Raw genomic sequence first — 16,648 nt, 5'->3', positions numbered from 1 at the left:
GTGAGGTGAACAAAGACAGTGAAAAGAAAAATCAGTGTTGCCTGTACTTCCTAACAGAAACAAAAGAAAAAAAATAAGACTTCCAGTGTGAATAGAAGCAAACACATTGCATAAAGATCCTGGTCCTCTTATTTAAAATCTATGAAATGACTTAAATTTCTTTTATTTAGTAATGTGATTCTTAATCAAATGTACTTTGAAAAAAAAAAAAAAAAGGCAGCTCTGAGAAATTTAGCTTCCCAAGACCAAATAGAACAGAATCATTTGTCAACAACAGCTACTAAAATTACTGTGCCTTTCACTGGCAACTGTTCCAAATTGCAAGCACAGCCTTTGAAGGAGTACTTAAATCATAACAGGAGTTTCCAAACAATTCATTAACTAATTTAGAATAATAATATTAACTTATGAAAATACCTTTAGTCCTGTTTAATTGCACAATTAACATTTTTCATATGATGAAAAGGAATAAGAGCACTTAACTAATAATACATAATCTAAAATGAAATATGATCTAGATTATCAACATGCCCCAAATTTACTTTAGTTTGTACTAGTAGGTTGTCAAATATTATACGTGTGGGTGCTAGCAAGTCTTCCAAGCTATCAGAGCCAGAACCAAGCAGAAAGGGCTCACCAATAAGTGAAATAAAAAAGCAATACCTCATTATTTCCAATGAGCAAAGTATTTTCCAAAATTATTCCTGTCTCTGGAACTAGCACTTTTACTCGGTATTGGTTAATAATTCCATTTGGTTGTCGTGGTTTCTTCCAAGTAATTCTTACTTGCGTGGCTTCTACCTCTGCAAGTTGTAAATCAAACACTGCCCCTGGAACTAAGAAAGAAAGAAAGAAAAGAAAAAAGGGGGAATTTCAAAATATTTTTTCAAGTGAAAAAAGTGCCTAAATCCTTAGCTCACAATTTAAGATATATAAACAATTCTATTAGAAAACAGACGAGGCTGGGCGCGGTGGCTCATGCCTGTAATCCCAGCACTTTGGGAGGCCAAGGGAGGCCAATCATCTGAGGTCAGGAGTTCAAGACCAGCCTGACCAACATGGTGAAACCCCATCTCTACTAAAAAATACAAATATTAGCCAGGCATGGTGGTGCATGCCTGTAATCCCAGCTACTCGGGAGGCTGAGACAGGAGAATTGCTTGAACCCAAGAGGCGGAGGTTGCAGTGAGTGGAGATTGCACCACTGCATTCCAGCCTGGGAGAAAGAGCGAGACTCCGTCAAAAAAAAACAAAAAACAAGAAAGAAAGAAAATAGACAAAAACCATTTATTTTGTTAAAAATTAAATAAGTCTTAAAAAAAGGATGAGTTCATGTCCTTTGCAGGGACATGGATGAAGCTGGAAACCATCATTCTCAGCAAACTAACACAAGACAAAAAACCAAACACCGCATGTTCACACTCATAAGAGGGAGTTGAACAATGAGAACACATGGACACAGGGAGGGGAACATCATACACCAGGGCCTGTCGGTGGGTGGGGGGCTAGGGGAGGGATAGCATTAGGAGAAGTACCTAATGTAGATGACAGGTTGATGGGTACAGCAAACCACCATGGCACATGTATACCAATGTAACAAACCTACACGTTCTGCACATGTACCCCAGAATTGAAAGTATAATAAATTTTTTTAAATTAAATGTCTTTAAATACATGGATATTTAACACTAAATTTCTAAACATTGTCGAAATATAAGTAAGGAGCAGAATAACAGACTAATTTTCCAAAATAAAAGTCATAACATTTGTTTGAAACAAATTAATTAATAAAAATAATTTTCTCGAGAATCTGCCTATTTGGAGATGATTAATGCCGAGTTGAAATCTTGATGGTTTCATAAAAATTATAACAACAGATTGAAAGTTAATATCCAGAAGACTCTGAATGCAATGAAATATAGTTGGTAAGTTGGTAAGTTAGACTGCGTTTTAATTTATTACATGAAATTGTTTGAAGAGTTTATTGATTTTTTCTGATATTTTAAAAATAATCATGTTATTTTCAAATTTCAGGTGCCGTCACTCATTGCAATAATAAATAAAAATAGGGACAAACTAACAATTGGTTTAAAATAAAGTACCAAGGACTTAAAGCAAGTTCTAGTTGTAAAGTCACCAAGAGTGACATCTAGGGAACTTCCCAGTTTCACAGGAGTAATGGGCAAGAAATAAATATCCCCTGGGCTTTTGACCATTTTTATTTACAGTTCAACTTGTGATTATGAATAGCTCATGCATCCCTCCAACCTCTACTTTCCTTATCTATAAAATGGGTGTCATTATAGCTTTCCTATTACTATACAGGTTACTATAAGGAACAAAGAGTTCAAGAAAATTTCTCAAATTTCTAAAACTTTTAAGAAAGAGAAAATGACATAAAATTGTGATCCCTTATGATCAGATTGTCGTTACACTTTCAATTAATTTCCCTAAACTATCTGGCAGTGGTACAGGTTTAGCAAATTCTAGTTAAAAGACAGGCATATAGTCTTAAAAGGGAACAAAGGAAAAATGACCCCCTTTCTTTTTAAGACAACAGAAAGGAATTGAAAAATAATTTTACAACTCCATATATGTTATTTATAATGAGCAAATATAATTATGCTTAAGTTGGCTTTATAGTAACTATGACTATACAAAGTTTTCATCCAATAGATTGAGTTTTTTCCTTTGTCTTCATGAAGTAACCAGTAAAGACTCCCTAGATATTGTGACAATCGTTGGGCCATTCATTCATCATTCAACACACTGAGAATTGAACATATGATCACTGTTCTAGGCACTTGAGGACAGAGGAAGGAATAAGACAGATAAAGCCCTTTGCACAGGTCACCTCTAGTATGAGTTTTATTTTGCTAAAATATATTGTACCTAGAGCTCATATTTGTATCATCATATTTACCAATATGCAATTTACCAATATGCATTTTTCAAGGGTGGAGAAACTTTCCAATTAATTGTGTGGTGTAAAATAACATGGCTATTTAAATAGCAAAGCTCCTATTCCATCTCTCTTTAAAATTTTATTTTGCAGTTTTTATGCAGACAAAACAATAGCCAGTATTGCATAACTTAAGTCAGAGGAGATCTGGCCTTTTTCCATTTATTTTGAACTGATGTAGAATCTCAACTGAAAAAAAAAAAAAAACAGCTACTGACTACATTGATCATATTAATCAGGCAACTAAACCCTGCCTATTGAAAAATAAGTGAAATGATCAGTTCAAGTCAATGCAACACACTAATGTGTTAGATATCAAATATTATGCAGGACAGCAGAAAAATACATATATTTTACTGTCTCTTATTTTGCTAGTAAAACCAAGAGTAGTAGCAGACACTTTTTTTATCTTTTAATTAGAATATATATTTCTATATATTCTATATATTCAATACTTACTTTCTTAGTAAGTATTGCCCCATGATACTTAATGCCAAAAATTACAATCCAAGTAAAGATTAAGTAGTTCTATATTACCTTAAAATGTACCTCAAACTTGCATAAAAATAATGACTATAAACTTATCTTTTTTTTCCTATTTAAGCTTAGGGGATAAAGGAAATGGAGTAGACAGCGTTGTATCTTGTCTTTAAAAAGATACTTGATCTGTTAGACCACAAATTCTTATGAGGAAACTAGAGAAGACTTTAATATTGATACAAAGTTAACTAAAGAAAATCAAACACACAAGGCAATTATTCATGGTTCAGCATCAGTTTTGAAGGTGATGTCCACAGGAAATACCTAAGAGTCATTCTCAAGTCAATACATTTACAAATTTTACAAATAAATGAGAAATAAGTTAGACATTTGGCCAAAAAAATCCCGTATTTTCTTTACCCCAATGCCATTTGTCTCCAACTTCAAAATTAATGCTGCTCAATGATGAATTTTCTAGATAATGGCAAAATAATTTTAATTTTGAAGGTGTTATATACATGGACTACCCAAGAATTATTCTCGAGTTAATATATTTATAAATTTTACTAATGCATTAGAAACACAATAGCTTATGATTTATTAAAATATATTCCAAATGATTTGAGGTGTTCAAATGAAAAACTATGAGAAGAAATGAAATAGAGACAAACAGCACTGAGGTAAAAGAAAATACATTAAGATCATTTTTGCCATTATCTAGAAAATTAAACTTTCTTTAGAAGTATATTTTGAAAAACAAGTAGTAAAAATTAAAGCCATTGCAAATCCTGAAAACACAAAGTTGGCAGGCTCTCAGTTATTTTCCTACAAAGATTTTACTACTATTTGCAAAAAGTAACAAGTTTAAATCACTGAGGACAAACGTCTTCACTGCCATAGTCTGTTTAAGAGGGAGTAAACAAGAATCTCAGAAATTTGTCTGCTTTTAAGAAATGGTCATGCTAAAATACCCTGACAGAAAAGTTGTTAGACAATATTGAAGCATCACAGTCTGCTTATGTTTTTTTACCCCTCACACAAATTAGAAGAATGCTGTTGCCTATGTTACATTCATCAGCATTATCTGATTTTGGAATAGGCAACTCTATGACATTTTATAGCTTTGGAGATTATTATCTTTTTTCCAAAATCATTTATTTTCGTGCCTATGTAGAAATCTACTCATCAAAATATTAAGAGACATATAGAGGGCTTAGGAAATATATAAGAGAACTGCTGAAATAATAGGATGCTGATTTTCTTTCAAAGTAGACTATGGACCGTAACATCCCCAGGGGTAATGAAATCAACTCCACTGTAATGTAATAGCACATAACATTCTCTATAAGAGGTCAATGCAACATTTTTCTATGAGTATCTGGAGATTTGTAAGAGCACCAATTGTTTTAAAAGGTAATTTAAAAGAAGCAAACTAGTCCTAATTATTTTTTAAATAGATGATAGACCGGTTTTAAATATGGAGAAGAAAATAAATTAAGTAACTTTAATTAGAATACTAAAAACCCTGTTTTATTAATGAAAAGGATAATATAAAATTAAGAAATCATTTTAAAATTGAAAGTAGACAGTTCTAATGAGTTATCACATTGTTCTCATATAGTTTAAAGATCATTTATTTCAAAGTTTTAAATACTGGAACCAGGATTAATTAGTGGTGTCAGAAGTAGAAAGCTACATTTACTGCATTTGCCAGAGTATTCCCTTGAGGCAGCTCCTGAGGCTGAACTATCCCAAGAGAACTCCATGGATGAAGGCTGACATGAGGATATAAGAACCATGCCAACCCTGCCTTTGGTGGAACCCACCAGTTGCCAGGAGGCCCCTCTAAGACCCAACAGGGTGTTGTCTACAGGAGGAGTGACTCAGGAAGATAACAGAATGAAACACAGGACAAATTGCTTTTTATACAGAGCAAACGGAGTCATCTACTTAAAATGATTTGATGTGAAAAATAGGCCTTGTGAAATATACTGAACTATGACCTTAAGATTCTACTTCTTTTGTGGATAAAAAATGTAGAAATTAAAGCAAGTAAATTTTAAAATAATCCAAGACAAATAACGCTACATTGTACATAGCATATGCATTATCTATTGCCCTATTTTTGTCAAATGCTGTAGTCTAAGAATGATGACAACAAAAATATGTTTACTGAGTTGTAGATTCTACTTGGAAGCACCAAAATCAGCTGGTCTTGAAAGAAGACAATAGTTCAGGATTTATTTAATTGTATAACAAGAATAAAATCAATGGGTACATTGAGTTGCTTGAGAAAACTCTATTAAGACCAAAATCAAGGGCTCTGCTTTATTTGATAGTGTCCATAAATCTGTCTAGTTTCCTGGGACATGCTTGAGAGCAGTTTTTAGGTGGAGATGGAGGAAAACTTAAGATTTAAGGAAGAAGCTACACAATGCTAAGATTCTTCTGATAGAAACACAAAGGTAAAATTTTAATACAAAAAAGAATATTTTCCTTATGAGTATGTATAACTTTCTTATATGTATTCCAAAACTATATATATGTCAGGATTTTCATCTGAAATAGATAAAACGTAACTTTTATGTTCTTAAAAAAGTATCAATGGTTGTTTCTTTAAAGGGGAGAAGTACAAAATTTCCTAATAGTTACTGCCCTCTAATGGTCAAATGCTTGAATGATGAATGCATGACCTGTGTGTGTGTGTGTGTGTGTGTGTACATGTGTACATTTCATTTATAAGTTACTGTACGTTAGCTTCCACACAAACAAAGTCTGGAAACTTTTCCAAGTGTTAATGTGTTATAAGAATTTACTGTTATTTTTGTCCATAATTACAATTCCTAAATAGAAATGAAGACATTTAGCAAGTTCAGTGTGGGCCAGAAAGATATGTTGTGAAATAGTATGGAAACATTTTTTTTAAAGTATAGTTCACCTAACACAATGACGTTTAATGAATACTTATAAGGAAGTTTCTTGAGGAAAAATAATCTTTTCATAATTTCAGTAAATGCTGGTAAATCTATATCATGCATCCACTCAGAATCTTCACTTGCTTAGAATCCTGTTTTGATTATAAACATATTTTGTTGAAAGAATTGGGAATATAGGAATTCTTCTAAATACTAGTTCTGTGAGAAAAAATAGATTCCATATTTTAAAATGTAGTTAAGCCATACTAAAAGTGTTTGTTTACCTTATGACTTCTTGAGATTTTGCTAAATTTTATTGTGAATCTCTAACAGGCCAATATTACATATGGTATTTCCTAACGTTACCTGCTCTTGGGTCCCTTTTATTATGAAGCATGCTATGAGTTTAACATTCTGGAGAACACATGTTCAGAATGAATTAGGTAGTAATTTAATAAGGAAATAACATGATTTAAGTAAATATAAAACAAATTGCTTCTAATATCATGTTTTACGAATTCATGGAGTTCATAAGCATACCAAAAATATCTCACTCATTCCCTGTGTTCTTACCATCTGGTGCAGTGAATACTGAAAGATTTGACTTGGGCCCAGTCCCTGCACTGGTTTCAGCCGCAATAAAGACATCATATATTGTAAATGGTCTTAGGTTAGTGAATGCAAACTTAAGGTCTTTTGTGCTGTTATCCAAAATGCGACCTGCAAAAAGTGGAAGATAGCTACGGATTATTTTTTATCAAGCATGCAATCATGTTCACATTTAAGTACAGAGCCAAGGACAACAATTCAAGTGTTAAACTATGCACTAAAATTTGTTATTATAATATCAAAACTGCATATATTTTAAACATGTGGCTTAGTATTGCACTGATACCAATTTAATGAAAATAAATGAAAGAACATGAAAATGTTCCAGTGCTTAAAATTACTTTTATTAAATCATAAAGCCCTTTTGAATTACCAGGTTATTTTTGACATATTGAAAAGGGAAGCATCAAATTTTATCAGTTCAAAAAGTGACCAGATTTTATACTCAAATTTATTCAATTAAAATGCTAAATAATTTCATTATCTTCTATAAGAGGATATATCTAGAAAATATTTCTAGTTTAGCTTCTGAACAAAATTCCTTAGTCTGTCAGCACAATACTTTAAATCTTCGACTTTGCTTTAAATGTTTCCTTGACCTTCTTGCTCTAACTACAAACTGGCTCTTTCCTAAGAACAGTGTTTTTGTTCCCCTGCAGCCACCCCAAATGGTGGCCGTCTGTTTTTGCCCCACAGATCTCAATAAACCAGGCCTTTAGGTGTGGTAGGTGTTGTCCTTGCTCCTCATTGCTCCACGTTATTCACTATTCTCTCTCCCTCCTTATAAAAGCCCACAGCTTTAAATACTATATCACCAGTGAAATCCACGAGCCCTCACAGTTGTCGTAATCTACTAACCTGAGGGTCATTTACTCTCATTTACTTTCATGGTCTAGCTTTGGTTCAAGGCTACCATCTTAATTTGTGCTGATTTTAATATCCTGAGAATTAATCCTTAAATTACTTAGATATTTCCTTAAATAATCTAGTTTTTCAGAATTTCAGCCACTCCCTCAAGATCATAACTTGGACATTACTATCACCAATTACTCCGTATCATTAAGAATCTCAATTTCATGCAACTTTTTTCTAACCATTTTTTTTACGTCCTTTGCATTTCCTCTATAATTCTGAACTGACAATTGTTTAAATCCACTGAAATCAACAATCCATTGATTTAATCACCTATTTTATTTTTGTTTCATTTTATTTGGCCCCTCACCACTTGATTTCCACTCTTTACCCATCTTCAGTTTCAATTTCAATTATAATCACTGCCTTACACAGGCCTCCAATTCCCTTGCCCTTCTGTTGTTGAAGGCATCTCGTTTATAGCACAAAGCCATTAATTGATATCACTTTATTCGTAGCCAAACCTTGAATGAGCCCTTCATGGTGCCTGGAATCTTACTCAACTTACATAGTCAATGGTCCAATCACTCTACTCTTCTAGATGATTATTTTACACTGACTCTTCTCTGCACTCTTCTCTGCTCAGACCTCTAATACCTTCTGCCCTATCTTCACTCCCAACTAATAGTCTTGCTTCTCACTACACTGAAAAAAGTAAACCAATTAGAAAATATTTGCCACAGGCTCCCACCAACACAACTATATATTTACCAGCATCTACACCCATATACTCTGCCTTACAACCTATAAGAACAACTTATGGACAAATTATCTGTTAGTACGGACAAATTATCTGTATTCTTATCTCAAACCAATGGCTACATTTGAGCAAAAGATCTCACCTTCTGCCCACACAGACAGACACCTTTCCAGTAATTCTCGTTTTTCTTATATCATTAACATTTTCCTTATTATCCTCATTTCCATCAGCAAACAAACATGCTTTATATGTTCTTACTGAAAAGAGACCTGTTGACTTCACTTATCCCTACCCTTACTCCCTATTCACTGCTTTGCTTTGCAATTAAACTCAAAAGAATTTCTACACCCATTGTTCCAATGATCTTCTCCCATTCACTCTTAAACTAATTCAATCATGTATTTACCCCACATGTTCCACCATACTGAAAGTATGTGATCACTCCCATGTTGCTAAATGCAATTGTTGCTACATGCCTCTCACTTGATTTATCAGCCAGCCTTACAAATGAAAGAGTACTTCAGCCAAGTATTGAACAATAATATCAGACAGAAAAGATGTAGCTGTGTATCCATGTCTGTTTCTGTGTATCGGATGGGTGAGTGGAGGGAATTATCTTTTTTTAGGAAGTAAAAGTATTTCAGAATTTTAGGAGCATAAGTTACTTAGGGATGAAGGATAAAGGTTACTCGTGATGGCGATGATTGATTCATACCACAGAAACTGCAAAATAAAATGAGTTGGAACTCTGTATCTTTTTTGATGACCCCAAATAAATACGAATATGTGGCTTTATTATTTATTTCATCATCGTTAGAATTAAACTTCTTTCATAGAACCATAAGATCTCAATCAGAAGAGAATTTTAGACTTTACATAATTCACTTCTAATGATATAATACTTGATCCTCTCAAAATATCTCTGGCAAGTGGATGCCCAGGTCCTGCTTGCTTACAAAGATGGAGAACTTGCCACTTCATAAAGCTGCCCAAAAATTTTAATAGGTTTTCTTTTTTAAAGCAGTTTTAGGTCCACAGCAAAATAGAGCAGAAGATACAGAGATTTTCCATGTTATTTTTAGAGAGCTCTTTCTAATGATTAAAAACTAGGCTCCTAGCAGTGAATAGAAATCTAATTTAATATAGTCAAAGTCCATTGTTCTTCATGAATGTAAGCCAAGGACTTCTTGTCCAAATATTTGAAGATGTATATCTCCACTAACACTTTTTTCTTGAGGAGTTATCTCTAGTTTTTCACATGCATCACATGAAATGCGGAACATGAATAGTGTTTTGTCATTCTTATGCTCATTTATGGTTTTGAATTAAAAAATCAAAGGACCTCACCTTCCTTATGACTTTCCTATTGTTTGCTTCAATCTTAGGGTCTTTTAAAAAGAGTCTGATACTTTTAAACAGAGTTTGATATTGGTAACATATTTTATTATTCTCACTCCAAAAGGCAAACACAAAACCAATTAAGGCTTACCTGATGGTCCATATAATTCAACTCTATAACTAAATTTCCCTGTTACTATAGTTGGTGGGTCCCATAAAATTGAAAAGGACTTTCCTGTGATGTTGCCTGTTACGCAGTTTTGTGGTGGTCCTTCAGGCACTAAAATAAGTATAGAAAATAAATACATAACATATATTTAAAATGAAAGCGCACCCTATTAAATACACATAATAAAACACAAACGCAAAGAAGGAAAATAAAATATCGCGCTTAAAAGCAGAGTGTTTTTAACTTAAAAAAGAATAAATGGAATATAATTGAAAATTGTGAATAACACATGCTGGATCATCAGATAAACTTATTTTTAACAATCACTGATTTTATTTAATACTGTTTACTATTACACTGTGCAAATTTCATTCTAATATTCATTGTAATACATTTATTGCCAATGTTACATTGTCTTGAAACATTTATACCTGCATATATATACTGCATTCAACAAAGTCTGGATATCTGGCTTGATAAACGTTTTCTCTCTTATCAACACAGGTAGAAGTTTCAAGAAAATAACCCTCAAAAATTATTAGCAATAATTTTTACTTTTTGTATCAATATTTGTATTTGTTCTAAGAAGAAATTTATAACCTACAGTTGGAGGATTCAAATGTAATATTGGTAACATATGAAAATAATAATGACATTTTAAATTACTCTATTTTTCATAGATGTTTATTCTTTCTTTTAATTGAAATAAAACAATTCCAAATATTTTTCAAAACAAAATTATTGTCTACCAAATTTCACCTTGTATGACCCTTATGAAATCATTTTTTTATTGTATAAAAAGTAAGGAGTATGTAAGAAGAAAATGGTATAATTCAAAGATGGTTACTTAAATCAACAAAAATACTTCAAACTTATATGAAATGAAAAATAATAGAAGCCAACAGCTATTTTATCAGAAAAAACATGCTTTAATGAAATTACCTTACCAATAATTTTCAATACCTCAGAAATTAGCAATTACAACCTAATGCCTGATACCATATTATGATATATCTGTCAGCTATATATTATACATATAATAAATACCTTATGTAATATGGGACTATATCAATATCCATGAAATTGTATAAATATATGAAATATATAAATACATGTATTTACATGAATACTGATATAGTACCATAATTAAATATATGAATACCTTACCGAAAATATGTTCTCATAAAATTTAGTAGTAATAATAATATCTAATTATTCTCATTTAATTTTAACACTGGCACCCTAAGGAAGGTACTATTACTGTCTCTATTTTTCAGATGAGGAAACTGCAGTGCAAATGGGATATAAGTAGGTATATATTTTAGCTACTGCTTGTATCTGATAACAAAATGTTAATCACATGCTCGTTCTGCTAGTGCAGGTATTTCCGCTTTTGATAATGGCAATAACAGTGAGAGAAGGGTGTAGATGATTATAAATCATTTACAATGGCAAAGATGATTACAAAAAATTGCTGACATTATAAAATGATAAAAGCTTATATGAGGATCACGGTCAGTGGCTCAACAATTGTTTCTTGCAAATCTTTCTCCTTTTAAATACTTATTTTGTGCTATAATATAAAAGAGTATAGAAATTCGAAGAAACCCTTGATGGGATGCCTATGGTATATTATTATGGGAAAAAAGTTACTGAAAGGTAAAGAAGATTAAAAATAAATATCTACATAAATTAAACACTATTCTCTAAATCATTTAAATCTTTTTATCTACAAAAAGTGAACCATACCTGATTCTGGTGTTCTGACAATCGTACTATCAATATAACCTGCTTCAGTTGTAACAGCTGAAACTTCAAAAAGATATGTTGTATAAGGCCTCAAGTGTGTCACTACAAAACTGATAGGCTCTTTCCACACAGAGCTGATCTCATTCTGTGTCAACGTGCTTGATAAATATGTGGTACGCGATGGAGGTGTAACTCCACCAAGGGTTGGAGAAGGGCTGGCTGTACTCCATAAAAAAGATTCACTATTCTCCTAGTAAATAAAATAATATCAATAGAGAAATAATGTTGTATCTCTTGGTGAACATGAGAATAAGAACATGTAATTCATTTCTTTTTCTTTTATGCTATACATACACACATAACATGCAAGTTATAGACAAATTTGCTAGATTTTAATTGTACCCATTTATGTCTGCAGTTTTAGAAGAGAACATATTTATTGTATTCCTTATACCTTAACCTTTATGAATAGAATTTCAAGTGGCTTAAAATAAAGGTAAAACTACAGCAAAATCATTTGTAAGAATTTTTAAGCTTCATGTTAACACTGCAAGAGCCAAAGAGCTGAAATAATTTTACTCTTGTGTATGTTCAAATGCCGCTTTCTTACTGTTAATGATCTTTTTTTTTCTCATAAGTACTAAAAAGTACTAGTATGCCACTAGTTCACATGTTAGGTGTGTGCATGTATTAAAAATATATCATAATTTGAAAAAGAAGATTTTTAGACTTTTATAAAGTATTTACAGCAAAAATAACTGTTTGACTGTGTTTCCATTAATAGCAACACAAAGATTACCAAAATAATTTTAGGAAAAGCATTATTATGCTTATCATATAATTAAAAATGACGATGCTTATTCTATAATAAAGCATTACTATTATGAGGTTTATCATCAATGACCAGAGTAACAACAAATTCTTTACCAAAGATACGCACAACAATGACAGTCTACCTCTGCAAATTTAACCTCAACTATTACCCTGCATGTACTCTTCCCTCCTGTCACATGGAAGTAAAATATTTTCTCCAGTTATATCTTACACTTTTCCACCTCAGGGCTTTATAAAGTATCCTCCACCGGGAATGCCACCATCACACAATCTCTATCTGTCCTTGCTCCATGGAGTATCACAAATGCTACTCCTTTCATGAAGTCTTTTCAGAATTCCCTAAATGATTTTAATCCCTCACTCTTGAATTCTCAAACCATTTCTGTATTCTACCTGAATGAGGCCAATTGTGTAACATGATACCCTAAGTAATCAAATAACTAATAAAATTTTGTGTATAACATGATACCATAAGTAATCAAATAACTAATAAAACTTTGGTAAAAATATAGTATCTAGATGCTAGAAACATGAAAATATAAGTTTATCTAAGATTTTTCAATACATAGAAAGTGTTCTGTGACACTTACATTGCATTCTGGCAATTTCCCAGTCAAAATGTCCTCTACTCTGATTGAGACATCTTTCACTACTATCCCACTTCTGGCATGCTTGACACTAATCTTGAAGCTGGTAATTTTGCCATTTGGTTGCCAAGGTAAATACCAAATCAGCTTAACTGCTGAAGAGTTGTAGGCCTCAACTGTGAGATTCACCACTTTTCCTGGAGCTGGGGAAGAGAAAGATTGGGAAGGAAAAAACTTTGTTATAAAACTTAGAATTGCATTTATATAATTTCATGGTACATGAAATTAAATATATAATACACTGCATAAAATCTATTTGTGTAAGATTTTTATAAATATATTTAACTGAACTTTGCCTAAAATAAAAAACTGGAGTTGGGGCAAATCAACTTTACTTTAGGATAACTGGGCTAATACATGCATTGATGAAATGTTTCAAATAAATATGAAAAAAATTCAATCAATAGTTGTGAATATACAAACAAATTGGGATAAATTTCTTATTTCCTTAACTATTTTGGAATATGTAGTTTCATCAGATATGAAAAATGTAGCAAACTGAATCAATTATCCTGCCATTTTCACCAAAAAGCAGATTTCTGGAATGTTTATAAATATCTAGTGCCTAGTATCAAGTGGATACCCACCAATTGGTTGTAATTATTGTATTTTAAATTTTCAAAATCAACTTTCTTCAGAATTTCCTTATGCTTTTCTGTCAATTATTAATTATATAGAGTAATAATAATAATAATCTGAGTTCTACTTGAGTTGGCATGAAACCAATATGAAGCTAGAATTAGGAGAAATTATTCCCATTAACCTCATGGTAAAGTGTGTAAAACTGATAGACTAAAACACCAAGATCCTTCAGAATATAAAACAAACATGACAAGTCACTTTTGAAAGAAATCAAAATGAAACAAAATGTCTGAGATAAAAAAAAAATAAGTGATAGTAAAGATGCCTAGTATTAAGATGCCAAATAACTAGAGTTTAGGTTTACATTGTACAAAAGGATGCTAAAATATAATTTATAAATAATAGCCATATAAATTACATAAGAAAGATCTTTGGAAGAAGGTCTATATGAATGATATAAGGTAGGAATTAAGGGACTTCAGGACAGCTGCATTCTAATAAAAATAAAATATAATGCAACAATTCTTGGGAATAACGTTGGATAGGATGTCAGCAATAAGTGTGAGATTCAGAATACACTTTCATGATTGTGCTGGTAAGATTTACTGATAGATTAGATGTGTACTGTGAGAGAAAAGAGCCACAGGTGACATCAAGATTTTTCCTCTATGCCCCTGGAAGAATGGAGTTATCTTAAATTGGTTTGGTAATGACTGCATGTTACAGAATAATATAATAACCATTAAAATCCGTGTTTCCAAAAGTCTTATGTTATAACATGCTTATGACTTAATGTTAAAAAGAAAAACCAGGATATAAACTTGCATATGTAGCACAAGCTTATTTTCATTACTGTATAGTCATATAGATATATATTAATGGGGGAAATAGACAAGCCAGAAATGCACCAAAATGATAAAAGTGTTTTTTATATGATAAGTCTATGGATAATTTTCATTTTTTTATTCTTGTTTTTGCAAAGTTTTGTAAGATAACATTTACTATTCTTATAATCAGAAAGAATAATATATATTTTAAGGAATAAATTAGCTATCCGAAAGAATTCTAAAACTAATTGAGTGGCCATGCTACTGAGAATTGTATGTATTTTAGTGTCAGTTTTTATTTATATTCTTTATTATTTTAAATGACAAACTCATGACTAAGTCAATTTAAAATAAATGACAGGAAAATTACCACTTTCCGCAGTTTGGAAGAGAAATGGATCACTAAACACTCCAGTGCCAGCACTGTTTTCAGCAGCAACCTGGAACAGACCAAAAGGATTGTGTTCAAACATTTTACTCCCTGAAAAAAGAGAATCTAAAATTTAAAACAAAACTTTGACTTATCCATAAGATAAATGCCAAAGATACTTTTTTAATACTCTCAAGGAAGAAGGCAAATATGAAGATATCTATATAATCAACAAATAAAGTATTATTGTCAAAATTTTATAGATGAGAAAACTGGCTGAGAGAGGTCAAATACCTTGCCCAAGGTCACACAGGAATAAATGGTAGAGCAAGAATCCAGTTGCATTTGGGTTTATTTTGAAAGCTCAGTCTTTCTCTGATATATCCACTACATAGAAGACACTACAATTATTTCTGTAACAAATGCAAGAGACCATGTGTATGGTACCTTAATTTAGAGTTCACAATCTAATCAGGCAAATAAATACTCAAAAAACTGTTTTAAAAAAAATTAAATAAATACGTTTAATTAATAATTTAAACTAAGAATTCTAGAATTTTAAAGATAAAAAAAATTGATTTGAATGATCTCTTCCAATAGACTAGAATAGAAAGAGAAAATGTCATTAATGAGAATAAGACTCAAGCTTTTGCAAATGCCATGACTGAAATCATAACCTTGGCTTAACTTTAGTTCTACCAATTCCCAGATAGTAGCTTTGCAATTTACTTAACTGTTGTAAGTAACATTTTTCTTGTCTTTAAAATGGGAATAATAATGTATCTATGTTATAGGATTGTGCTGAGGACTAAATGAAATAGCACATGTAAAATACTTAACAGGATTTTTCCTATAACATTACTTATACTGAAGACATCAAATGTACCATGCCAAATACCCTTTGGAATTCTGCAATGGCTAACATTTATTTCAACAGAGTAAAGGTCACAAGAATGATTTATAAAGTATGAGATGAAACGGAGAGTAAGGGCTTGCCAATAGACCTTAAATAAGAGAATTCAAAGGAATAAAAATTCAAGCTCCATAAAAATAGATCTAAGCAGAACTAGGTTGACTAAATCACCTTCCTATCAGTAACAGTTTCTTATAGCACATTAAAAATTTTTAATTATCCCCAACAGCATATATTGACATGTTAATTAATCTGAATGTGTGCATATGGACAGAAAATACCTATATTATAGAATACTCAGATGTCAGTTAGAAAAAGGTTGCCTATTCTTTAAACTATGTTTTCTTCATAAAATAGTCATCACAAATCTTTTATTTTGACTTCTACATAGGTAAGAATTTTTTTCTTTTCTCATTGTAGGAATCATACTATTAGTATTTGCTTTCCAGTTCTGATCATGTTCTTTAATTCTGCAAATAGGCATACTTCCAGTAAGAAAAAACTTCCTGGCAAAAATCTCTCTCAATATTTCTTATCCTCTAGGAAGAACATCTCATTTATATAAAATCACATATTTACACAAGTTTTTTATATTTTCTTCTCTCTATTTAATTATTTTCAAGGCTCAAAGAAGATACTGA

The 16,648-nt window shown here is 31.7% G+C and overlaps 1 protein-coding gene across 1 annotated transcript in view; it reads right to left on the bottom strand.

Annotated features, from left to right (window-relative positions):
- The window catches only part of PTPRQ (protein tyrosine phosphatase receptor type Q), a 216,451-nt gene that overhangs the window by 193,878 nt on the left and 5,925 nt on the right, over positions 1–16,648 (bottom strand). The window contains exons 4-9 of the mRNA XM_024256953.3: positions 15,095–15,164; positions 13,259–13,458; positions 11,835–12,084; positions 10,068–10,196; positions 6,931–7,077; positions 664–836 (exon numbers count right to left, since the gene is read on the bottom strand). Of these exons, the coding sequence (XP_024112721.1) occupies positions 664–836; positions 6,931–7,077; positions 10,068–10,196; positions 11,835–12,084; positions 13,259–13,458; positions 15,095–15,164 (969 nt within the window). The remainder of the gene's footprint in view (positions 1–663; positions 837–6,930; positions 7,078–10,067; positions 10,197–11,834; positions 12,085–13,258; positions 13,459–15,094; positions 15,165–16,648) is intronic.

The sequence above is a fragment of the Pongo abelii genome, chromosome 10 (assembly GCF_028885655.2).
Source record: "Pongo abelii isolate AG06213 chromosome 10, NHGRI_mPonAbe1-v2.0_pri, whole genome shotgun sequence".
NCBI classification, from domain to species: Eukaryota; Metazoa; Chordata; class Mammalia; order Primates; family Hominidae; genus Pongo; species Pongo abelii.
This window is presented reverse-complemented; position numbering and strand designations above follow the sequence as displayed.